The sequence below is a fragment of the Sceloporus occidentalis genome, unplaced genomic scaffold (assembly GCF_023333645.1).
Source record: "Sceloporus occidentalis isolate IW3139 unplaced genomic scaffold, rSceOcc1.0.p SCAF_45, whole genome shotgun sequence".
Taxonomy (NCBI): Eukaryota; Metazoa; Chordata; class Lepidosauria; order Squamata; family Phrynosomatidae; genus Sceloporus; species Sceloporus occidentalis.
The window spans coordinates 214,716-241,050 of record NW_028317025.1 but is presented as its reverse complement, the minus strand read 5'-3'; the positions used below and the strand labels follow the sequence as shown (position 1 = coordinate 241,050).

The window sequence follows — 26,335 nt, the reverse complement described above, 5'->3', positions numbered from 1 at the left end:
CTCTCCCCCCACATCGTATATTTCCCAACCCTGCTGCTTTTTTTTTTTTTTTTTTTTGTCCTTCACCCCTTACCTTCTGAGTAGATGCATAGTTTCTTGCTCTGTATAACCGTTTTGTGCAATGCCGATCATTGTGTAATATGAACACCTTACCTTCAGCGCCACTGGCTGGGATAGCAATTTGTTTTCTTGTAGCAGCTATTGAATTTTAAAAATTGATGTGTACTAGCACAATGTCCTTTTCTGTTTTTTCCTTCCCTTTTTGATTTTGTCTAAGCTTGTTTTAAATTTGTTCAGTATGAATAAAATGATAAATAAAACAGCCCTTGCAGAGAATTTGGTTTCTTTTTCTCTTATTACTTGCACTTGACATAAACATGCTATTTTGGAGTCTATCTTATGTTCATAAAGCACTAATTGCCCAACGGTGGAGTAGCTGGCTGCCTACAGTACACATTGATAATATGACGCAAAGAAGCTGCCAAATAAGGCAAATAATGCTATTTTTACTTTTTCCTTTTCAAAAGCCGACATTTCATGGAGAACATACATTACATGAAGGTTTCTAAAATTCACGGCCGTAAATATCCTGTTAGTAAAACAATGAGAATGAAACCAAGGTCTATAAGGCAATGTATTTTACTGCAAGTTGCTAAAACGTTAATTTAAAATTGAAATATGGACATTTCGTAAGTTTGTACCAATCTTTGGAAATGGTGAGCCCCCCCCCAACAAAAAGCAAAGAGCTCCAAATTTTCGTTTGAATTTTGTTGGTTCATTCACATTAATGAATTCTGCTGGTTCAGCCGCTTCTGGTGTATTCAAAGAAAATTGGCTTGCTGTTGCGAATCCCTCAGCTTAGCTGAATGTAATATCTCAAATTACACTTGTCTCTCATACAATTCAGAGCATGTTAGAGAGTTCAGTCTTTTTGCGGGGACTGCTATTGAGAAATCTTCAGAGTAGCTGTTTATGGTCTTGATGCTGTAGGGATGGCAGTTTGCCATGTGTCCAGTATTTTTGTAATTACAAACCATTAAAATAACTTGCAGATACCTGGATTGGACAGATTTAGACCTATGTTGTGTACTTTCAATTAACTTGTCTTGGGGTAAGGAGATGTTCAGCACTTGCAGTGCAAAGAGATGAGTGATGCTGGCAAGTGTTACGTCTGCTCCTGTTCTCAAGGTCCTTGACGTGATCTTGTAACTGTTGTATGGTATAGTCAGTACGTATAGCTGTTTTAGTTGAAGAATCTTCCAGATCTGAGACTCGTCTCTATAGCAGCAATTTTCTGGTTCTGAGAGTGCTCTATTGAAGCTATTAATTTCTCCAGTTTTGCATCCAAGAGAGGGAAAATATTAGTCATGTATTGACCTGTTAATGATTGAGCACCTCTTGGCAGGTTTCCTGACAATAGCACAGCCCTACTGTTGGGCCATTGGGTTCTATCTCATTTCATTGCAAACAACCTACGGAATTGTTGTTCTTCAAGCGGGAGAGAACCCTCATCGCTCTGTTAGTCACTGGTCTCAGAGGTAGGTAGCACGGGTGGTTTGCCTTAGCGCAGTGGTACTCTGCCCTTGAAACTGAAGAGGCAACACTGCTCCATGCTGAATAAGCCCTGGTTTTGAATGTGATGTGGAAGAGTCTCGTGTGGTCCTATTGAGCCACTCATCTCTACACCTTAATGCAGGCACTGTTTCCTGTTTCCTGGTTGCTGCTCAGAGATGGCTGATTGTTTTGTCATATACTCCTCTGTGTGGTGTGTGCAAGATTCATACAATTTAAAATGAAGAGAAAAAGGTTCAAATTCCCCACATGTTCACAAAGTCCAGTATGGCCTCATGGATGGATGTTTGGGGTTTGAGACCCAGTAGCAAGGTTAATCCTGAATTTGGTTGGTCCAGCTGTGTTGCGCATTAACCACCTTCGGTCTCCCGGGGTAAATGGTGCACCGGTCAAACGGTATCACAGTTGCATTGCTCCCACCGAGGGGAATCGGGTGGTGTTGAATTTTGTGTGATTTTCCTGTTATGTAGCCGATGTGTAGAGATTGAAAGCAGTCATTTCTTTTTACCAAGGCCCACCTCTTGAAAGTCCCTAAAGGATATTCCTATAATTAGAGAGTATGTAAACCAAATTGAGATAACTACAGGTAGTTATAAAGATTTTTTAACCTCTGTTTTATTTGGGCCAAATAGCCAAGCAGGCCACCTATGCTTTGGATTGGTGCCTGGTGTGCTCCATACAAAGCTCTTTAGTTGGATCCTGCTCAGAGGTGCTGGAACTCCTTTGTCGGTTGGTGAATTCAATTTGTCTTAGAAGGGGCATTTGGATTTGACGAAGTCTAGCAAGTATCAACGCGTCCTACCTTTAAAGACCTACTGTGGTGTACTAGACAGGTTCCTGTGCTGCAAAATTGCTTTACCAAGTGGACACAAGAGGCTCCCTGCACACACAAAAACTACTCTAGAAACTGCTCTCAATCAGCAGAGGGCAAGCAGGGTACTCCCCCACCCCCAAGTTCTCTAGTTAGACTATTAGAAGACTGGTAGATAAACCCTTTGTACTGTTTCATTAGACTTTCAGGTTCAGGTGTACATTTTATAAACCAGAAATCTTAGGCGCTATGTACAACAATTTTGTTAACCCTTTGCTGCCCAGCTGGATTTTGCATACTCGCCACCATTACCTTCCTTGGATCCCAGCGAAAAAAAGGGGAAGGGCCACACACTCTGCATGACCCTGCAGCATTGAGCTCTATACAGTACTAGATACTCAGTAGTTTGGGGCTCATTTACAAGCGTTTAGGCTGTGTGCCTTAGATATACAGTATGCTGGATGGAGCATCTATATTAAGTGATATTAATAGCGTCTGTTTTCTATAGTATAGTGTCTTTCATGTACAAACTAATTCGTTTAAACGAATAAAAACATTGTGTGCTTCAGAGTTTCTCTGTGAGCATTTCTTGTTTATCGTAGTCGGCTGTAACGTGTGCCAGTGATTATATTCAACAGCATTTTTATATAGGAATGTCAATATTGCACACATACACAAGTTTGTAAGTAAACGTACTCCACTTTGAAGCCACGTAAGCAGTGTAAACCTACAAGATCATATTTTGTATTCATACATGTGTATTAGTGTCTCTTAAATTGGCATATGCAGTGGGGTTTATTCACTAAAAGGAAAGTTTGTTTAGTTGCCCAGTAATTGTGCACACATAGATATTCCCCTAAGAAACCCCAAACCTCACTTTTATTTTCTTAAATATTCAGGTTTAACATTTTGGATTGACAAGAGAGCACGGTAGGTGCAGTCATGGTAGGACAGTCAGCAGGTATGCATTTTGAACATGGGCAAACAAGAATTACTATTTGTAATCATTTTGTTGCCCTTATTTTATGTTTTATCTTATCAGGATAGGATTTTTTTCTACTATCTAGTTCAGCTAACTATTGACAGAATCCCTCCCTGTGGATTTTTATGTATTGTTTATCATTGTAGTCTTTTTATGTTTGTGCACATTATATGGAAGTTTCTTCTAGTTATATTACTGTGAAGGAGGTTGACGCCGTTTCTCATGAACGACTTTATTTTTTCCCCAGTTGGAGAAATGAACCGTTAATGCCATGGCTTTCTAGCCTCACATACTCAATATATATATATATATTTTTTTTTAAATCAAATTGTGGGATTTTTCCACCAACTTCTCACAATCGCAAATACAGTCAGAACTTTTTAGGATTACTGATGGGCCATTCTAATGTATATTGAACTAAAAGATTTGAAACCACAGCATTCCTGCAAACTCTCCTGTTAACGGTACCATTAGTGGAAGGGGACGACGGGACCTTTGTCTTGTCCTCCAGTGATGATATACAAGCCCCTGCTATAAGAAGTACTGTTTTCCTTATGTCCCAGAGCAATGCATGTGGGGGTCTCCCATTACAACATTCAAGCTGTTACAAAGGCATTAGCAACTTCCTGGTCTTTAAGATGTTAATTATTTGTGGTATATGTTGTGCAGTTGCAAATCCACCATCTAAACCTGTTATGTGGAAGAATTTGACACAAGCCCTACTTGCTTTTCTGAAGGACACAAACAATGAAAGGCTGTTTGTCAAATAATGGTTATAGTTACTAACCCGATGTTTTTCCTTTATTATAATGAAAACAAGAGACAAATACCAATATTCCAGTGATAACTTTAAACATTATGTAACACCATCCATTTTTTTTCCAGCCTACACAACGTGGGTTCATGTAAAACAAAAATGGAACAAGTTTTTCTGGCACAGTTCGCTTGGCATGTAAACTAAGGCAAATGTTTACAACAAAAAGAGGTGGAAGATGCTTGTGTGCATGGTTTGCAATCCCTAGAAACGTACTAACCCAATTGTGGCATGCCCTACTCCGTAGAACTAAAGTCAAAATGTGTTTCCAGAGCGTATATTTTATTGGTCACTCAAAGTTATTTCCGACGTAAGACTATAGATGGGAACAGGGAACCAGCTAACCAAGCACTATCGTCAAAAACAGTAATTTGGCACCTGTGGGATAACAGATGATTTGTATTTTTGTTTAGTCGTACACATTTTAGAGCTTTTTCTGGGATGCAAGCTAGGCTAGGTCAAAAGAGAAGCCCAACAGCTAGTCCTGAAACATCAGAGTTTGTAAATAGTGAATAGCAATCTTCTTTTAAAACTGCAACTCACTATCTTGTCTATTCGTTAAAAGGGAGAGTTGTGGTTTCAGTTCCTTGACTTCACTACGCATTAGAAAAGACAGACCCCACTGAGCTTTTGCTACAGAAAAAGCTTGACTAGCCCTGTATGATGCATAAATAAATTGTTGAGATTTCTTCAGTCTCCTTACACATTGAACTATACCTCGCAGTGCCTGCTCAGCCCAGAACCCTGCCAGTATTGGCCCTTCATTATGAACAGTGAAATTAGAGCTTTGAAACCACAGCGCTCCTGACAACTATCCATTTAACAAATAGACCCCATAAACATGGCAAGATCTGAAAAACTTAGTTCATTGTATTCTACAACTTTAAGGTGGTGCATGCAAGTTATAAACTTTGTCTGATTTCCCTTCTCCCCTACAATCAGCTATGCACTCAATAAGAATAATTAAAAACCCTAAAGCTGTAGAATACACTTGAATCCATGCAAATTGGACTCAAATCAGTTTTTGGAATGTCCTTTTTAAGTTTAAGAACGATGACCAAACAAACCAATTCACCTGCATCCATAGGATACACCAGTGAGATGTTTCCAGATAGTATGCCAGCAAGTGAAATTGCAAAACTATATTGTTTTTAGTTGCTAAAAAGTAAATCTTTTAAATGAGGTACAAGGTAACATAAGGTTTAAGAAAGAATACAAACAAATCATCTTTATCAAAGCAAACTGCCAAAAATGAATTGTTCCATGTTTATGTAAAAAGTCCACAGATAACAATGTACACTTTTTCACCGTTACCAGCTTTGCGTTGACAAAAATGGCCTTTTTTTTTTTACTGATGACACCAACCGTGTGCTAGAAAATAATACAACGGTTACGATCTAGGCTGAGATAACAGTTTGTGTTGCAGCAGAAGGGCATGTATCTAGAATTGTAGATAAAATACCCATCACAAAAAAATGTAACAGTTTAGGTTTCATTGTTCTCTAGGGTCCTAGGGAAATGGTGCACACGTGGGCCTGTGTTGGAATACAGGTTGTGCTCAGAACTAGTATCGTTTGTACTCCGCAGCAAAACAGACGTAGGTGAAGGCTAATCCAAGCATGCAACCCCAAGGGTCTGGCTCTTCCTACTGTGACTCCACATAGACCTTAAGTTACTCTCTAGAGCCAACTGCCCCCCAGGTTTATATAATCTGTTCTGCCACATCTTTGGATCCTGGCGGGACCCACGTTTTTTTATTCCAATAAACAGCTTGTTTGGCAATACCTACAGCTGTGTGCTAACAAAAGGGTGCACTTTAGGGTCAGGTTATTACTACTCTGATGGGCTACTTTTGAATGCAATATTTGAACTATATGTCATCTTACCAAATTTTAACTGCAGAACTAGAAGCTTTTCTTGGATTGAAGGGATTTTTATCGTTTGGTGGTGGACAATCTAATGTTTTAGATACATTGCACACATTTAGCTTGTTGGGGTTTTTGTGCCTAAACAAAGTGGAGGGCATGAAGTAACGCCATCATTGTAATATTCCTCATAACCAATTATCTGTTTTGATTCGTTAATTATGACATGGAGAAGATACCATTACATGCTGACCATACAGTCCTGCGTTTTGTTTTTAAATCAAAACTTAACACTGGAGCTCCACTACAGTTAAAACCAATATAGAAATGGTGCTGTGTTCCTTGGTTTAAACTGGTCAACATTCCGACAAGGCACAGCCCAAAAAAAACAGAAAACTTTCAGTTTCAGGATTACCTAAAGCTATATGTCGAAAAACATCTGAGTGTGTGTATGTATATCTCGTCATGGTCCATTTTATCCATCTGCTAAATCTCAAAAGGGGATATCATTTAGTTTCTTCTATGAGAATTCTTTCTACATGTTTCACAATGTATTGGTCCCTGCCTTCACAAAATGAATTGCTTACATTTTCTTGGTATTTTTTTTTTTTTAGTGTGAGGGATCTGTAATATGATAATATGTAATAGGTAATATGGATGCCTACATGATCAGATGGCCCGAGAGCAAAAGTGCTGCAAAACATACAAAACCATGTGTGATAAAGCATTGCCACGTTTTGCTATTCTGCAATTAAGCTGCAAGCAGGCTTCATTAGAAAATAACTGTCCCTGAACTTTTGTGTTTGGCCTTCTCCTTCACCAATCCATTTGAGTACAATAACCAGATCCCCATCTAAATAAATTGCTCTGCGTAGTATAGCTAGATGACTGCAAAAAGACTCTTCTTACTGTGTACGAAGCTGATAGTCTATAAAAAGAAAAATACAAATATAATTAGGATTTTCACAGACAGAAATGTTGACACAGTGATAAACAATACAATGTGACACAGATTTTAGACATCCACTATACAGCCAAAAGTCCAGCATCTCATTGTTAAATCATGCGCATTAATAAGGAGCTGAAAAGCCTTCCTATAAAAAGGGGACCAACAGATGTCAGAACACTTTCAGATTTATAGGGCAAGACTCCTAAAGCCAAAGTCATTTGATGAAGGCGTACATTAAATAAGACTATTTAAATGAAAAAAGTAACAGTGAAAGTAGTATTCTTCAATGTCTCTCTCCATAGGTATACCCATGTTTTATTAATTAGGCTATGCTATATCTACACTGTGAAGTCATCTTAATAGCACACTCCAGTGGACCGGCAGTAACATTAAAAAGGAGGTATCCCAGTAGGAAAGAAATGCATAGTGCCCGCCTGGGGTTTAAATTTCCAGGAATACCATGGCTCCAATTTACATGCTAAATACAACACAATAACACAACAACTCAAAGTAGATATTTTATATACTTTACCTCCATTTTGGGTTATATAACGCACCCAAGGCAAAGCCTGATAACCACTCTTTTCAATAATTTTCAAGTAACGAACCTTTAAAATACGGTGGAAAAAAAAAAGATAGAATTATAATACAGGAATATATACTTAAATATATATTAAAATCCACTGTGAAAATTAGAAAACAAAGGAAAATCCATTAAAATTGTATTCACATACTTGGATTCCTGAGGTGGTAAAGTAAGGAATCTCAAATTTCACACTGATTGGGGGTTTGCCCTCTTTATCCTCTGCCTCGACACTCGGGAGGCCAAAGTGAGCTCTCATGAGATATTCTTTGCCACCCTGAAAGACATATCAAAAGTTAAAAAAAAACAAAAAAAAAAACTAACTAAACAGTATCATGAATAAATCACTCTCCCTATTTGTTGCCAAAAGGGTGGTCCACAAACATCAGGGACCAAGCTGGAGCGCCAAGTTAAAAGAATGATTAATATTACCTGGACACCACCTGTCCCGGGCAACAAGAGTCCAGTTACAGCTCTGATCTGGTACTGTAACTGGCAAAACCTCCCCAGAAAATCCTTTAATCGTAAAAATCACAACCAACATAAAATGTCAGGGAACTCTGACACACGTGACACAAAAGTTAGATTTTCCCGGGGTATAGTGGCAGTACCGTTGGGTTTGCTCTTTTCCCGGGACAAACACTGTAAAAAGATCGAAGGGTTAAGCTCCACCCCCTCCATTACCCTATAACCGCACGTACCGGCGTTACGAGTCGGTTCTTTTTTGTCCCGCAGGGACGAGCACTGGGGGTTCGGCTCCGCTTGAATCATCGGTCGGCACACGGATTGTGCCCGCCAAGAGGGGGTCCTGCAGTCCGTTCGCTCCCTGGGTGGGAGCTCGGCTGCTTCTCATCGACACCACGTTACAGACTGATTCTGTAGCGGTGATTTAAGCAGCCAGGGGAGGAGCATGCACAGTACGGTGGAACGCACGCCCGGGTGGCTATGCGTTCCACTGATGGTCCGGCCGCGCTACAACGCATGCGCGGTTCGGATCATCTGTTTTTGGCGCCAAATTCAAGCGACAAGAGTGTGTGTCAGGACAGGTTTTGCCGTGTTGTCTGACCGCCCACACGGTTTTTTGGTGATCTTTATATTGATACACCAAAAATATGTTAACCCCTTCTCCAGGGAAGGATAAAATGCCTTCTGCTCCTCCCAAAAAGGCTTCATGCAAGTCTAAACATTTGGCTTGCCTTGAATGTAATACTCCTCTCCCAGATGGCTACAAGAGGAAGACATGCCAGCAGTGTTTAGCAGATATCCTGGCAAAGGAGAAATAGAAGGATATCCAGTCTTTTTTATCCTGGTTCCAGGATAATTTGTCTCAAACATTCCAAGCGTTTAAGGAGGCTGCCAAACCAACGGTACAAGACAAGCCAAGTAAAAAACGCAGGAGAGAGCGAAGTTCATCCACATCAGAGTTGTCATCGGGGGAATGTTCCCGTTCATCTATGGATGTGTCTAGTTCCGTAGATTCTGAATCCGAATCCGGTTTTCCCTCTCAAGAACTGGGAAAATTCGTTAAAGAAGTGAATCATGTATTACTGAATCCAGAAGCTAAGAATTCCACCTTATGGAATTTGTACAGCGTGAGTGGAAGCATCCAAGTAAGCAAGCTTTTCTTTCAAAGCACTTCAAACAAATTTTTAAGCTTCAAGATGACATTATATGGGAAGAGCTTCCTAAAGTTGATATCCAGATCGCTCAGTTGTCTAAAAAAACTACGTTGCCAATTGGAGAAGTTTCCGGCTTAAAAGATACCATGGACAAGAGAGCAGAGACTGCTAATAGAAGAATCTTCCAAGCAGCAGGGCTTCAAAGCAAAGCAGCATCAGCGGTAGCGAGAGCTCAAGGCTTATGGCTCCAGAAATTGGAAGACCATGTTCTGGAGGATGCAGATAAGGATCTTTCTCAACTTCTAAAAAATTTTGAAGCTTTCTAATGAATTTTTGATTGATACGGTGGAAGAATTGGTCAAGCTATCCGCCCGTAATATGGGGCTGTCTACAGTTGCCAGAAGAGCAGTTTGGCTTAGATCCTGGAACGCTGATTCTGCATCTAAATCTTCACTGTGTGATTTACCGTTTGAGAGGAAAAAGCTTTTTGGTTCTCCTCTGGAAGAACTTTTGAAACAAATGTCGGACACCAAGAAAGCCTAAATGGAACCGCAGGTATCCTCACAATAAGTCTTCCTTTCGGAAACAAAATAAAGACACCAGATTTCACCCTAAAGCGGCTAGACAAGATAGGGCGAGACGGTTCTGACAAAGTAGTAGGTCGCCTTCGGATGTTTCGGGAAAGATGGTTCCAGACTACCAGCAACCCTTGGATCCGTCAGATTATATCGGAAGGCTACACCATAAGATTTTGCAGTCCTCCACACAATTGTTTTCTAGTCTCCTCTTACCCATCAGTGAACAAGAATACAGCGTTAATCAGGGCAGCATCAAAACTCCTCAGGCAGGGAGTTATAGAAAACGTTCCAAAGACACAGCTTTTTCAGGGGGTTTACTCCCGTTTGTTCCTGGTCCCAAAGCCAGGTGGCACTTTTCGTCCCGTACTGGATCTGAAGTTCGTCAACCAACATATTCCATACCAACACTTCCGTATGGAAACCATCTCTTCGGTTACTCAAATGATTCAGAGAGGGGATTATATGGCTTCCCTAGACCTTCAGGACGCTTACCTACATGTGCCTATAGCGGTAAAGTCAAGAAGATTTCTAAGATTTGCAGTGATCACAAGCCAAGGTCTCCATTACTTTCAATTCAAGGCGCTACCCTTTGGCCTATCAACCGCTCCAAGAGTCTTCACCAAGATTCTCACCCCTTTGGCGGCAGAACTAAGATTGAGAGGAATAGCTGTGGTTCCATATCTGGACGACTAGCTGATAAAAGCTTCATCCGCTGCAGAACTCTTAATAGATCTTCAAGTGACGATCGCTCTGCTCAAAGACCATGGTTGGCTTCTGAATGTAGCCAAATCAAACTTAAATCACAAACAGAGATCAAGTTTCTTGGGTTTCGGGTAGACTCAAGATCTCTACATCTTTTTCTTCCAAAAGACAAAGCCAAACGCATCGGGCTAAGGGTCGCCGATCTCCAAGCATACCCCTTCTGCCCTATCAGAAGGGTAATGAGCGTTTTGGGACTTATGACTTCCACCATGCCGGCAGTAGCCTGGGCACAGGCAAGAATGAGGCCTCTCCAATGGCACGTTCTGTTCCACTGGTCCAGAAACGACGAGGACCTAGACAAAGATATTCTGATATCTCAGGAAATGCTTCGACAATTAGAATGGTGGAAAATCAAACAAAATTTGATAAGCGGGCTGTCATTCCAACCCAAGCAGTGGCTGATAGTTACCACAGATGCATCCCAGACTGGTTGGGGAGCTCATTTCCAATCTCACACAGCACAAGGGAAGTGGTCAACGCAGGAGGCGTGTCAATCCTCGAACTTCAGGGAACTAAATGCCGTCTTCAAGGCCCTAGTATTCTTCAAGCCATGGATATTGGGCAACCCTGTAAAGGTTCAATCAGACAACGCCACAACAGTGGTCAGAACAATATACTAGCAGACGACCTCAGCAGAAACAGATGCTCTCAAGCAGAATGGTCCCTTCATCCGACTATTTTTCAGAAGTTGGTGGCAATAGTAGGCTTGCCAGAAGTGGATCTCATGGCCTCTTTTTGCCTCTCTGTACAGAAGGGATTACCCTCCTTTTCTGGATGGATTGGAGATCAAGTGGCAATTCAACCTGGCCTACATCTTTCCTCCGGTGTCGATGATTCCTCGAGTCTTGCTCAAAGTCAAGATGGACAAGGCAAGAGTGCTGGCAGTTCTCCCGTTTTGGCCAAACCGGAGTTGGTTTTCAGACCTTTGCCAACTTTCGATAACGTATTGGGAACTTCCGTTGTCCTCGGATGTTTTGGAGACGAAAGGGATTCCGCTCCACATCCTCCAAATGTACAGACTGACAGCTTGGCTGCTGCAAGGCTGATCCTGAAAAATCAAGGCATAGACCCTATAATGACTAATCTCCTCTTGAGTTCAGTGAGACTATCTACATCAACTATTTATCTAAGAACCTGGAGGAAATTTCTGGAATGGTGTCAGTCTCAAGACCTGCAGACTTCTCCATCCATCCATTCCGGTCATTTTGCGCTTCTTACATGGGGGATTTACAGCGGGCCTCAAGGTGTCAACACTTAAAGGTCAAGTGTCTGTTCTCAGTCATTTCATGCTACTCGATCTGGCGTCAGATCGCTTAATTCGGAGATTTTTTAAGGCCATCACGATTAAGAGACCTCCGGTTAGATCGTTTTTCCACCATGGGATCTTACCGTGGTACTCAAAGCTCTGTGTTTGTCTCCGTTTGAGTCTCTCCAGGAGGTTTCGCTAAAATTCCTCTCACTAAAGACAGCATTTTTAGTAGCTATCACATCAGCACGGCGAATTGGGGAACTCCAGGCTCTCTCAGCCTCAAAAGATTTTCTCATCTTTCATCAAGACAAGGTGGTGATGTATCCCAGACCGTCATTCCTGCCTAAAGTGTTATCTCAGGTTAATATTAACCAACCTATAGTCCTGCCAACCTTTTATCCAGATCCTGCGACACTAGAAGAAAGTAACTGGCACTCTCTGGATGTTAAGAGAGCTCTTACCATAGATTTGGAACGTACCTCTTCTTTTCGTTCATCTGACCATCTGTTCCTTCAGTTCCATGGAAGATCTTCAGGGCAAGCGGTGTCAAAATTTACGCTTTCCAGATGGCTCACAGATACCATCCGTCTGGCATATGACTCCTGTGGGGCCACGATTCCTCCTCAGATTACGGCTCATTCCACGAGAGCCGTCTCGGTTTCCTGGGCCTCCAAGTCTTCGGTCTCTCCGGAGGAGATTTGTAAAGCAGCAACATGGTCCTCATGGAACACTTTCATCAAACATTACAGACTGGACATTTCCTCTGCTGCGGCAGCTGAGTTTGGACGTCAGGTCCTTCACGCTGTTAAGGTCTAACTCCCTCCCTTTTTTGGGGGGATCTTGATATATCCCAACGGTACTGCCACTATACGCCGGGAAAAACAGTAATTTTACTCACCGTAAATTCTCTTTTCCCAAGTATAGTGGCAGTACAGGTTTCCCTCCCAAATTTCGTTAATAAAGATAAAGATAATTGGTCCGCTTGTTATTTTAACTGACTCGTAACGCCGGTACGTGCGGTTATAAGGTAAGGGGGGGGTGGAGCTTAACCCTTCGATCTTTTTACAGTGTTTGTCCCAGGGGAAAAGAGCAAACCCAACGGTACTGCCACTATACTTGGGAAAAGAGAATTTACGGTGAGTAAAATTACTGTTTTTTATATCAACCATTCATTGGTTGGTCCCTTTTAGTGATATCAGGGAGCAGAAATGTTCTATCTTTCTGCAAACTCCCAAATCAGTGGGATTAAAATCTCTTTCCTGTTTGGGTTATCCAGCACCATGACTGTCATTAATGAATATACTGAACACAAGTTATATTGGATATAGTATTGATTTCACTTCAGTGAAATCAAATCAAACAAGGGCTCCCTTATTTTACGGCGCTATGCTTATTTTATGGGATATCTGATTAAATGGCCAGTGCGATTTCCTAATGGATATAGCAACCCGATGATACCTCTGGAGCCCTGCAAGAATACATCTGGATTTTTAAGCAACATGTAGTGTAGAATTATTCCTGCCCATCGACGTACTTGTGTATATTTTGTACATATGGATGTAGAGGCATGCAAAAGTTGAATAATTGCTATTCATACCGGGAAAGACTTTATAGACCACACTATTTCACTGTTCTCAGGGACCCATTTCACACTTCCCACTGTGGTTTTGAACTTAGGAGAGTCTGCATCATTTGGAACTGGAATGTGAATTTCCACATTGTTGGCCGTTGATCTACGTTTGAACTGACTCTTGGCCTGGGGAGAAAAGTAAATCCATTTGCATCTGCAGTTGGTTATTCAAAGAGTTTACGATTTACTACTCTGTACGCAAGGCTTACAAACCTTAATCATATACTCTATACGACTGTGGGAATGTTTTTCAATTACAGATTCAATCCAGATCAGAGGTTTCACCTAAAAACATAAAACAAACACATTGTGAGTAATACAATTTCCCCAAACATACAAGGACAGCATTCAATTGGAATTATACTAAAAATACATGTTACATCAAAACATTTTTGAACCGCAAATACATTTAACATTTTTCGATAAACTAAAAACATTTTCCCTCTTAAAACTGGCAATAACGAAGATAACAACAACATACCATATTGGCCAGATTATAGCCCCCCACTTTAAGTCTTTAAAGTCGGGGTGCGGCCTATAATTGGGGTTTAGCACAGGGATGCACAATTTGTATTGTCCGACATCTTGGACAAGCAGTTCCGGGGGCCAGGCATGTTTTTTTTTTTTTCCTTTCTTCAATTAGCTGCAGGGCACCTGTATCCTCCTCTCTGGCAGCTGGCTGACATCTGCCCTACGCGCATAGACAACCTCCGCTGCTGCCCGGCACTTTCGCCGGGACTACTATAAACGGAGCGCCGGCATGATATGACCTTCAGGTGCTCCGTCATAGAAGCCCGAGCAGAAGCGGCGGGCAGCAGCGGAGGTTGTCTACGTGCCCCCACTGGACACCAAGGAGTCTGGGCAGCAAGGCAGCAATTCTGGGAGGGGGGGGTAGAGTGGCATATCTGAATGAATTCATAAGGTGCATTATGGATTGAGAGGGACCTTAAAATGGTTATTGGTTTTCCAAGTTTATGTTTGTATATAACCTATGCTGACTAACTGCATAATAGATACCAAAAATGTTACAATACACATATTCCTGTTCATTAGATAAAATACAGTTTTACAGAGTTTCAAACTGGCTCTGGAAGCAACATCAGCACAAGCACTACGTATCAGGCGCTTCATGAAATGGGTTTCCATAGTCGAGCAGCTGCACACATGCCAAAGATAGCTGTACAATGCGATGTAAAGCACACAGCCGCTGGACTGGAAACGAGTTCTCTGGAGTCCTGAATCAATCTAGACATGCCATCTTGTTTGTTCAGCTCATTTTCTAAGCAGCTTTGTCCTATCATGATACTTGCACTATGTAATGTTGGAACCTTGAGGGGTTTTTTTGCTCATCAAAGTAAGGAAACAGCTATTATTTGAGTACTCACATGTGTGTTCAACCGATAAGACATGAGTTCAAATTCCCCATCAGGGGGTATGAAGGATATAGTTCGGTCGTTCTCAAATCTGGAAAGGCGCACACACTGGTGGAATTTGACATCTTCTAGCTCCACAGACTTGCTCTTGCCTCCTTAGGTTAAAATCACAGAATTAGCAAGTGGAAACATTAAAACATTAATAAAAGATGTGTGTCTTGTGTTCAGAGTTAAATGACAGCGTTAAAGAATAAAAGCAGCATTCCTCATATGTGTATGAGAACAAGAAAAAAATGTAGTCCCAAGACATACTAACTTACGTCCTGTATTCTCAAAGAGCACTTTATCGTTTAATCCAAGACGAAGTTCAGGCATTCCTGAGAGAAACACTCTCATTTTGATTGATCCAACTATCTCACTCCGCAATACATTGCCATTTGCACTCACCTGCAAAAGAAACACAGTTATATTCCTGGCAAAAAAAAAGCGTGCATTAGTCACAGTCTAGAAATCTGTAAAACGAAGAAATATGACTTTAACCAGAAGGTCTGTACTAACATGTAATAGACTTGTAACACCATGTCCCCGCATATATGCCCTTGGTGTCTGCAAAGTCACCTGCAGCACGTATATCTAACAAGGGGAAATCACGGCTCTAAACCCTAATTGGGGTGAACAATGGTGGAAGTGCATTGTTTTGTGATGAAAACCCCTGACTAACCAGAAGACTGATTGTGTGCATGCTTAGACTAGGACTAAGGAAAGCTGCATTATAATGAACAGAAAGCTACCCCTACAAAGCAACTCAATGGTGTGTGCAAGGTCAACTTCCATTAATTCATTTTTACATGTACAACGCATACCATAAATAGGAGGATATCCATTCAGACTGCACCACAAGAAAATGAGCCACAAAGTTAATATATATATTAAATATGCAACTATTTTACCATACCACACGGTCACTTCCATAGGAAAGACTTGGGATAACAATGGGATGTTACACTTTAAAAGCAATGGTGCCGCAAACTGGTAAAATGAAGCTATTATAGCACCCAATGAAATGCCTAATTGCTTTTAACGTACAACCCAAAGTCCAAGCAAGCGGTACTGAAGACAAGGGAATCAGATTCACTACTTCAATAAAACAAACAGAAGGTAAAATAATAATAAATAAAAAAGTGTATTTTTGTATTGGCCACAGAAGGAAGATACTTTATTTTCACTTCTCTGGTAATGATTCATAATCCAAATCCAGTCACTCTGAGCAGATGGATGGAAAAGTCAATATAGTATTATAATACTTTGTTTCTCTAGAAGTTAATTTCATAAAATAAATATGCTTAACACAAGTACACTTAGCTATGTTTTTTAAGCTTATTATTTTGTAAATACTAAACCATGACAACACCCTCTATGGAATTTTATGCTTCGAGAAACACAATAGGTAATTACACAATCACCCAATCCTTATGCAAGAGATCACTGCTTATCCGTAAGTGCACCGGAAAAGCATCAGGCCACTTATTTAAACACTATGGACGACAAATAATGCCAACTTGAGAAATAAAATTTGTGCATTATTACTTATTTGGAGGGTCTAACACAATGTTGTTTTTTTTTTTTAATTTCTATTTAATTTTTTTTTAAAAGCGAGGGATAAACAGATGAGCAAACTGTTGTCCAGAGCAGAAAGTTACATATAAATTAATGGTTGGCGGGGGGGCGGTGGTCGCCAAAGCAGACAGGCCTATTTGTTTTTTTATTTCTGCCAAATACATTGCAAGAAAAAACTGGGATTGGTTGCCTCCAGGAATCCCTTACAGCATATTGCATAAATTATTAACCTGGGAAATTACACTTCCCTGCTACTGCTACTAGGTGGCATTTGTATTGTATGTTTTTTTGACATGCTCAGCAAAACTATTTAAAATCACCGAAGGGACATTCTTACTTTCTAGCTCTAGTAACACTGGCCTTCATGCTCAAATGAAAAACTGATCTCGTGTTATACAGTTATAATGTGTATATACAATGAACCAAACAGGGACTGTACTGTGACATTTTACTCAGGACAGGGCTAAGGGTTTCTAGAGTCCTTGGTGAACTGTGTTTTCAGGGCTCCCTAAAGCCCTAACCTATGGAGTAGAACCTAAATGGTAGGGCCAGGACACCAACTTCTCAAAAGTAATATGAACAGGAGAATGAGAGAGAGAAATTTCCTGAAAGAATTCAAGACAGCATTGAGTGTGTGCAGACAAATAACCTTATAATTCTATGGCATCTATACATTAACATGTATACACTGGTACAGATGCGCTTTACCACAATATTCTATCTCGCAGTCAGGGACATTTTTCATGGGACTGGCAGGCATGCTCTTGGACATTGTTATAATATAATATAGCATATTAACACTGTTGAGGTGAAGGCAGTGGCCAGATCTGGTTTGGGGATGCACATTATGTTGTGTTCCTAGTAAAGCTTAACTAAAAAGTTATTTACCAGTAGATTAACAGATTCTATAACATCCAAGAAAACTTCATTCTTCCTATATTTGATTCCCTCTGATCTCCAGGACACGGCATTTGTGACTGTGGCGGGTGGTCGAGGGGCACCAGTTTCCAATTTGTGTCCTTCTTGAGTGATGTACCTTGAAAATGTAGTCACAGATATAGGAGGGCAGGCAACACAAATACAACCCAATGCACATTGGTTTCATTCATAGCATGAATACAAGTTTCCAACAGCCATGAACCAATTAGAAATGTCAATCCAATAGTTGCATGAAGAGATGCACAGAGAAAGCATTGGGACCATGGGGGAGGTTGGGTAAAGGAATACACTGGGTCGTGTTGCTTACCAAGCTTCGAGTGCAGGTGCCCCTCTCTTCTATTACATTAGAAGAGAGTTGAACTTTAAACTGAGCAAAATAGTTATGGTATTATGGTGATAAAAAGTATGGCTGTGCATCAAGACACACTAGTAAAAGGTTCATACACTAAAAACTACAAAAGTTCAGCATTAACTAAGATATGTGCTCTACTTACTCCTGTAAGATTTTGCTATCTGTTGTTTGTGGATAGCCAAAATCCATTAATTCATCCAACAACTCGTATATGATGACAAAATTGTCCCGGATACTTTCTTCTTCAAGCTCTTTGAAGTACTCAGAAAATACCTGAAGAAAAAAAAAAAAAGTTTAATATACTACTGTAGACTATATTTAAACTATATGGTAAGATGACAACTGGCATCTACCCATAATTGTTTTTTCAGAAGAGGTCTTAAAGCTTTTTTCTTTATACCACTATAACTACATAAATGTAGATGCATCATTCAGAATTACTCAGACTGAAGAAATGTCATAGAAATCGTTCCAGACACTGAACAGGTATAATATTTCTCAACTTAATACACAATGTATGCTTGTTTAGAAGTTTACTTCTTGACAACAAAACTGCTAGAAAGCTTGTTCTATATTACACGTCCAGCATTCGCAGTGTTATATATTTCAACTTCTATGCTCAGGAAGATAAGGTTTTAATGTAAGGGCTATTTTGTGACTTACATTTTGATTTGCAGTAAAATATATTTGAATACATACCTGGACCACTTTGTAAAGAAATGAAAATACCAAGGATACACAAGCATTCTTCTTGGAGGTGGCGACAACTAAGCTTTTTGTTAAGGTAAACATTAGTCAATGGAGATTGTTTACTCAAAGGAGTCATAGTACTTTAGGCAAACGCTGGATAACAGGTAGACCCGGTACATTGTTGCTAAAAGATGAGCAATGTATTGTGATCACACACATCTTGGGATTATAAAGTGCACTGCAGGATGTGGCTCATTTTTATCAGTCTATGACATTTACTGATAGTCATTATCCAGTGTTTATTGGAATTACCTCTGCCACTGTGAGTGTGTGTGTGACCATAAGAATAAGGTATGGTAAAACCTGGACTTCGGGTTTCTAAAATCAAGAACCGATCGCTGCATTGTCGAAGGCCATGAAGAAAAGAAAACACGTCAGCATTTTAGGCCAATTATTAGTAACCTAACACCATGTCAAATGTAAAATATAGCTTTTGTTTGCAGAGCATGCATTGCACCCATTATTGCCTTATCTGGGCAAGAAATGATAAAGAACAAGACAGGATACGATATAAATTGTTGTGCTTAATCCACATAAAGCGGACTCCTCCATGGGCCAGAATGGGTGAAAGTGTCCCTTCTTCTTCCTTATCCATTAGGATTGGCATGAAGTGCTCTACCTCCGACATATCCACATCTCCTCGGTAGTTACGACAGATAAGGACCTTCATGAAACACAATAAAACCAGTTAACAGGTTAGAAAAAAACAAATGTGAAAGTGTAATTAGTGTTTGTTTTTACATGAAGAAACTAAAACAGAGCTGCTCATATTTAAGGATCTTAACAAGAGGACTATTTCGCACAGACATTGAGGTTGGTATTAGGTTTGATACATCAATGTGTACCAATCAAACATGTGTGGCTGCCACAAGACCCACCACTGATTTTAATGGGAGCACTATAAAAAAAAACAAAAAACTAGGGGGAATATTTGTTGGCCAACAATGTGGTAATACTTCAAGTAAAAGCTACTGGAAAATCTTGTGTATATTACTGCCATTCATCCATTTCAAAGACACAGAGTAGGGGTACAAATTAGAGAAAAGTATAAAATAACATGTCCTGTATCGCAGGCTTTCCTGCAACTTTAACATGTGGATGATACCCAAGTGTTTGGCTTCCTTCTCTTCACCACAGGATTCCTGTCCTTTTCAAGTCATGTAGTAACCACAATGCCCTATGCTTTTATGTTATTTTAACTTTTTTACACAATGACAACACATTCATCTATCGCTTCTCTTAGTGGATGGCATTAAAAAAAAAAAAAAAAAAAAAAAAAAGCACACGCACAAATTGTTGGCAAACTGGCATAAGAAATGGTAAGGTTCTGTTTTACCTTTGTTTAAGGATGTATTCTTATCATTACGTAACAGGCATAAACATAACTGTGGTCACAATTTGAGATGTCAAGCAAGTTCATTTACTAGAAGGAAAGTTTTTACACGTTATAAAAGGTCCAATATCAATGAGCTTCAGCTGTAAGAAGAGCCTGGCTAGCCCTGTATAACAAAATCAGCAACAATTCTTGAAAGTCACCTAAGAATTACCGTATGTAGGACAAGATCAGCTGAAACCATAACTCTCCTGGATACACCCAGTTTAGTTAGAAGCCGTAGTTAAGAGCACCGAGTGGGGCCCTTCACGGAATAAAAACTTAAGGGGGAACAGTAGAAATCACAGTTTCATTTACAACAACAATCTATATAACGAGGTGGTTTTCTTGGCAATCAGTGTAATTGTTTTTTAAACTATTTTGTTTTAAAAAATTGTATTAACTTATTGCCTTCTTTCTACCCAAGGCCACCTGAACCAATCAACAACTTGAACCTACAGGAATCAGAGATAATTACAGATAAAGTGGAACAATTAGTCCCCTTATTTTGTATCTGAAGATTCAGTCAAGCACGTTAAATCATATCAAGTACTATCATAAAGTAGAAAATAACTCTGCTATAGAGGAATAATAGGTGAAACCATTGTCTGCAAAACAATTACAGAACACTGTAACTTACTGAGTCGGCATTTATTTGGCTTGAAAGAAAATGTCAAAGTTACTGAATAACAACTATACTGGAATCTAATCAAACATGATTCCCATTGGCGGTCTGGTTGACTAATGGTCTGGGTAGTCACTTCGTAAGCAGAAATATTAAAGAAAAGTTAAATATTTGCAGGCAGATTTAAACTAGACTAGGGTGAATTTTTCTTTATGTAGGAGCATTCCTGAAAGTATCATGACTTCTGGAACTCCTGCAGACATGGAAACTTCATAAACTTGCTTACTGACATACCAAGTGTCACCATTTTTGGGATACAGGCATAGGCTTGCATTCAATTCTAAATTATCCTATAGATCAGAAAACCAGAGAGCAAACATACTTTACCATAAAAACAGAAACATCAATAATATAATATATATATTATATATACCGTATTTGCTCGATTATAAGACGAGATTTTTTTTCCAGCGCAAATGCTCTGAAAAATACCCCTCGTCTTATAATCGGGGTCATCTCATAATCAGACCTCAAATAGGTCTGACTATGAGACTACTTAGATCCAGATCCCCCGCAGCTGCAGGGGACCCACTTACCGGTGCTTCTGAGTAAGACGCAGACAACCCCCGCTGCTAGCCACACCTCCTTCCGGCTGCAGCATAAGTTGTCTACACGAATCGCGTAGACATCTACACGCTGCCCCGGCTGCATGACAGGGGAGTCAGAAGCAGCGGTAAGTTGGGGGGGGGTTGAAGGGAGTGTTAAATGGGGGGGCACAAGGCATTTCTGGAGGCAGAGTGTTCTATGAAATGCCTTTTAACCCCCTTAATGCCACTCTGCCTCCAGAAATGCCTTTTTAACTCTCTATACGCCACTCTGCCTCCTGAAATGCCTTAAACCTCCCTATATGCCACTCTGCCCATAATATGCCTTTTAACCCCCTTAATGCCAGAGTGGCATATAGGGGTATAAGGCATTTCTGGAGGCAGAGTGGCACATAGGGGGTCAAAAGGCATATCATGGGGCACAGTGGCATATAGTGTTAAAAGGCATATCATGGGGCACAGTGGCATTTAGAGGGTTAAAAGGCATATCATGGGGCACAGTGGCATATAGGGGGTATAAGGCATTTCTGGGGCAGATGTGCATAACTGGGGGGCAGGTTGGAAAATAGAAGGAAATAAAACCAAAATATTTTTCTCAATCATAGCTTTTATTAAAAAAATAGTTTACATGAATTAACATTTACTGGTAAAACTTTTTTCCTATAGGGTCGTCTTATATTCGGGCTTTTTCCCTTTTTTTCCTAAATTAATATTCAGATTTGGGGGGTCGTCTTATAATCGAGCAAACACGGTATATATATTACACAAGCATACACACACACACCGATTAAGTATAAGTTACTAAGCAAGACACTGAGGTCTATTGACTAAAGAGAGATGTGACTTCAACTCTCTGCCTTCGCTTTACATTAATAGAGTCAAACCAGCCCCTTAAACAAATGATGCATTTTACTTTGTAAGTAGGTTAACTGTATTATTTAACCCCTTACCGCCCATTGACGGGTCAAGCACGTCACGCAAAAAACGGTCACTTAACGACCAATGTACCCGTATTCAACCTGCAAGTGGAGCCAGAGTTGTCTAGAGGGTCTGGAGACCCTCTGGCGAACTTTTCCAACATTGTTGGGTTTTTTTTGTAAAGGACGTGCCGCCATCTTGCGAGTGGCAAAATCACGTGTTCTGGGGCGAGTGTTCGGTGTCACTGAATGCCTCGTGATCGAGGCATTTCAGCAACACCACTGAAGTTTAGGTTTCAGTTGGAGCATTTCCTACCACTGCTTTCTCAGCAAGCAACAGATCACCGTGGATGTCAGAAGAGCTGGAATGTGAAGCCAAAGTCTACTAAATACAGGTGCATTTTGCTATTTTTATATGTTATAGAGAGAAGCAGTAGAGGTTAAAACGACGAGAGAGTTTACGGAACAGAAATAAAGCAATCCTGAACGTGAGACAAGACCGAGGACTAATTAAGATCAGAGTCTCTACATCAGGAAAAATGGGCAGACTAGATGGGTTAGTTATTTTTTATAGTACCATCATATTCCGTAACGTCGTACAATGAGTAGACAAACCCTACAAGTAGTTGTGTGCGAGACTGATGAGAATTAGAAGTCAACAAATGCTCTTAAACACATTTCTGTTTAAAAATAAAAAAAACATGTTTTAAACTTTTTTATTGGGGGGAAATGGGTTTTAGGGTATAAATGTTTAACCCCTCCATTGTAGCTCACAATAGATCAGCTGGCAGCATGTTGGCACTTAAGATTCCACACTACATCTGTTAGCAAGAAACCATATTAGGCTACTTGTTCCAGGGGCCAATCATTGACTAAGAGGAGTTCATAGACTTCAATTTTATTTATTTTTTTGGTAGAAAAGCGAATCAGTCCGTGACAAATTTGCAGCTTTTGTTCCTCCCTTAGTGTGTTTCAAACAAATGCATGCCTTTCATTGACGTCTCATGTACCTCATGAGATTTCTGTATGGAAGATGAAAGATGGCTGCTGATTGGCTCAGGTCAGCAGCTGTTGAGAACAGCTGGTGTTTGCTACACAAATTTGTAGAGAGGGGAACCCAGGTATTCTAGCCCTTTCACATCACACCACAATTGAGAAACTAAAAAGGAAGCTCCAATCATCAACACTTTGATGCATTTGGCTATATGCCCTTATGAAACACCATCACATTCTGAAGCGCTGTACAATGAACATGACATAACAATTTTGACTTACAGAAACAAAAAAGGTAAGGAGGGCCCTGCTCAAAAGAGTTTACAATCAACTTATGGTGTTATATGTTATGTAATGTCAGGAAAGGTGTCCACCCATCGCAATGGTATTTTACACAAGAGTTAAATAATACTGCTAGATAGAAATACAGTCCAATAGCAGGATAGGGTCTAGGAAAGCTGAGCTAGAGATAAGTAAGTGGGAGTTCACGAGTCAGTTGATAAGCATCCTTAAAGAACTCGTTGAGGGATTTTTTTTAAGGATTGAAGGTGGGGGGGGGGGGGGAGTCAGATGAGCCAGGGAAGGGCATTCTATAAGAATGGGACAGCCCTTGAGAAACTTGTAACCATTATTGGGAAGTAGAAATCAGACATGAGGATAGACATAGAACCAGATAGATACCAGTCAAGAGTCAGGAAATGTAAGTAAAGGGAACTACTGTGGGGAGCTTTCAAAGTGAGAGTCTGGATTTTTAATTGAATCCTGAAGCACACAGGTAACCAGCAAAATGAGCCACAAAGGGGAGAGGACTTCTCCTATAGCGGTGGGTAAGAAAGTCAAGTCCAGCAGCAGCATTCACGATGCAACGGAGGGATTAAGAAGCATCTGATCCATGCACACCATATGCACCACCAGCCAGATTTGGTGCTGGCTCATGAGAGAATTTTACGGAGTCTAATGAGATCCTTCAAAAAACTATTAAGACAAGAAATATTTGTATCACATATGCATAATCAATGCATTTACATGTGAATCCAATTACTGGTTTAGCAAAGGGTTAAAACGGTGCCTGACTGTTGATTCATGCAATGAATGAAACGTGTATGTTTTTCGGCCAGGGTGAGAACCGTGCAGATGGTTAATTACAAAATACACATGCCATGGAATCAACAACTTGGCATGTGGGGAAGGAGTGTTGCAACCAAAGCAAACAACCTGTGGTGACCAAAAGAATTAGTGTAACCTCAGGAACAAGATCTCTCATCTCATGAAAAACATTTCACACTAATAAATTGCCAGAGCAAATGAATGTAAAAGCCCAAGAACTGCTTAGGGCATTACACCGTAGCAAAATGTGCATTGAAGACCCTGAAAAAAACCCATTCTAATGCCCTAAGCAGTTATACCATCCCAGGCTGGAAAGATATATAGATAAGACCCACTAGCCGACATTATACCGATATTCCCTATCCACTTTACGGATGCAATAATGCAACAGAAGCATTCACCTGGGGAAATTAGCATGTTAAAAAAAAAAAAAAAAAAGAAAGCAGAGAATGCACCTATATGATCTATGTTTAGATTGCATGCTCATTTGAACAGGGCCCATTAGTTTCTGAAACTCCAAATTGTTATGTGACGCACCACAAGTTATGTCCTGTTTATCAATAGTATAACCCCGTTACAGTACAACTAATGATGGGGATACAGTGGAAGGGTACCAGGGGCCAGAAGGAATCCAGTCACCTAAAGATGTGACTGCCGTGAAGTGTTAGGATCCATGGGGCTTGGTTAATGGATTATTAAACTCTGATCTCTGAATCTCCAAAGTAAAGGAGACTTAACAAGAGAATTACGACTTGAATTTGAAGAACGCAGAAGGAATTTTTGTTTAATCTACTTTGGTATCAGTTACCAAAGCAACAAAACAAAGATTTAAAGCGCCGTTACTTCAATCATTTCTGATTGGGAAAGTGGGGAAAAGAAAAGGACAGACTTAATGAGACTTGTGATTTAATGTGCTTAGCCTATACATTAAGGTACAAATAATAACCATTGCCAAACAAAATATCCAACCCATAATGTGTTCCCTAAACAAGCCTCAAGGTAGTCGATGTGTTGATGGAAATCTTAACCAATAGACACCCCCACCTCAAAAAAAACAAAAAACCTCTAAGGTAAACGGGTGATCAATGTTACATTTCATTTACATGTACTAGCAGGGAGCAACGAGTCAGTCCTGTACCAAAAATAAAATGTATCGCTTAAAGAATGGGGTGCCTGCAAACACTGCAATTAAAACAATACAGATCTAAATATGTCTGTGGCCACATGACATACAGATACGGGTAGTGTTCAGAGCAGTCACACGGCAAGGCTAATAGAATCACATGAACAGACAGTGACATGCCAGCTAGGCCCCAGACACACGCTCAGTAACTATGCCACCCCCGCCGACACCCGGGCCCTTCTGCCAAGGCTGCGACTGCCCACCCCGACACACAGACCTGCCGCCACTCACCTTCCCCTTCAGGTCCAGCACGTACACGGCGCTGGCCGACATCCTTCCAGCAGCTGAAACGCCCTCAACCCCAACCCTACAGCTCCGTCTCCTCTTCGTTCTCTTGCCTCAGAGCAGCATCCCCGTTACCTCTCTATAGCGGTCCACACAGGCCGGAAGTGCAATAGCATAGCATCCGGCTGGCGCTGTCACTGCAGTTTCCCCTATCGACATGGCGGTATGATGACTTAGACGGAATGGGGCAGTAGAGTGAAATTCCCGTGTGTGTTTGTGGAACTAGTGCTTCACGCGATAACCTAATCTACCGACACAAGGATCTTTACCGGTTTCACACATTGTTAATAAATCATATACGTGACAATTATAAGAAATGCTACGTGGTTATGCTTGCCATATGGCTATCGAAAACTAAAACTGTTATCGAGCGATCAGCAGTCTTTGTGCAGCTTCCCGCTTTTCTTTAATCCTAAAGTGTTATTTTTTTATGTTTAGAGTTTAGAAGGAATTTTTTTAGCGCTCATTCATTAATTTATGTAATTAAAAACAAAAAGTGGATGAGCATGATCTAATTTTTTATCTGCATTTACTATATATTATTTTTTAAGGTAAAACCATTAGGGGTTTAGGGGTTATCTATACATTTCGATTTCTACGAACATGTTTTTGTTGTGTTTTTTTAATGAAAATTGCCTGTTTCGTGCATTCGCACTACTCAAAAAAAAACTAGTGTGATCTCCGAAGAAACTGCTGTAAGCAAATTGTTAATATCGCAAAATTTTGTTTGCTTTTGCCCATTCATTGCCACTTGTAGCCACCATTACAAACCCTCTTGTCGCTCATTAATGAGGTAAAGCTTC

The 26,335-nt window shown here is 40.4% G+C and overlaps 1 protein-coding gene across 1 annotated transcript; it reads right to left on the bottom strand.

The window, feature by feature from the left end:
• Positions 1-6,949: 6,949 nt before the first annotated feature.
• On the bottom strand, positions 6,950-25,520 carry LOC149289402 (AP-1 complex subunit mu-1). The gene is made up of 12 exons (XM_089490565.1): positions 25,479-25,520; positions 18,953-19,109; positions 18,395-18,462; positions 17,838-17,968; positions 17,293-17,440; positions 15,108-15,234; positions 14,800-14,942; positions 13,628-13,699; positions 13,382-13,540; positions 7,728-7,853; positions 7,526-7,601; positions 6,950-6,972 (listed from the first exon to the last, which is right to left on the bottom strand). The coding sequence occupies exons 1-12, from the start codon at positions 25,518-25,520 to the stop codon at positions 6,950-6,952; spliced, it is 1,272 nt and encodes a 423-aa protein (XP_089346691.1).
• Between the last annotated feature and the right edge of the window lie 815 nt (positions 25,521-26,335).

Bases quoted from the DNA above. Each gene is read 5' to 3' on its own strand.
- LOC149289402 (XM_089490565.1), bottom strand. From the start codon at position 25,520: ATGTCGGCCAGCGCCGTGTACGTGCTGGACCTGAAGGGGAAG. The intron at 17,441-17,837 runs GTAAGTAGAGCA...TACATTTTCAAG, and splicing joins GATAGCAAAATCTTACAGGA to GTACATCACTCAAGAAGGAC. The intron at 7,854-13,381 runs GTATGAATAGCA...TATGTCTTTCAG, and splicing joins GGTCTATAAAGTCTTTCCCG to GGTGGCAAAGAATATCTCAT.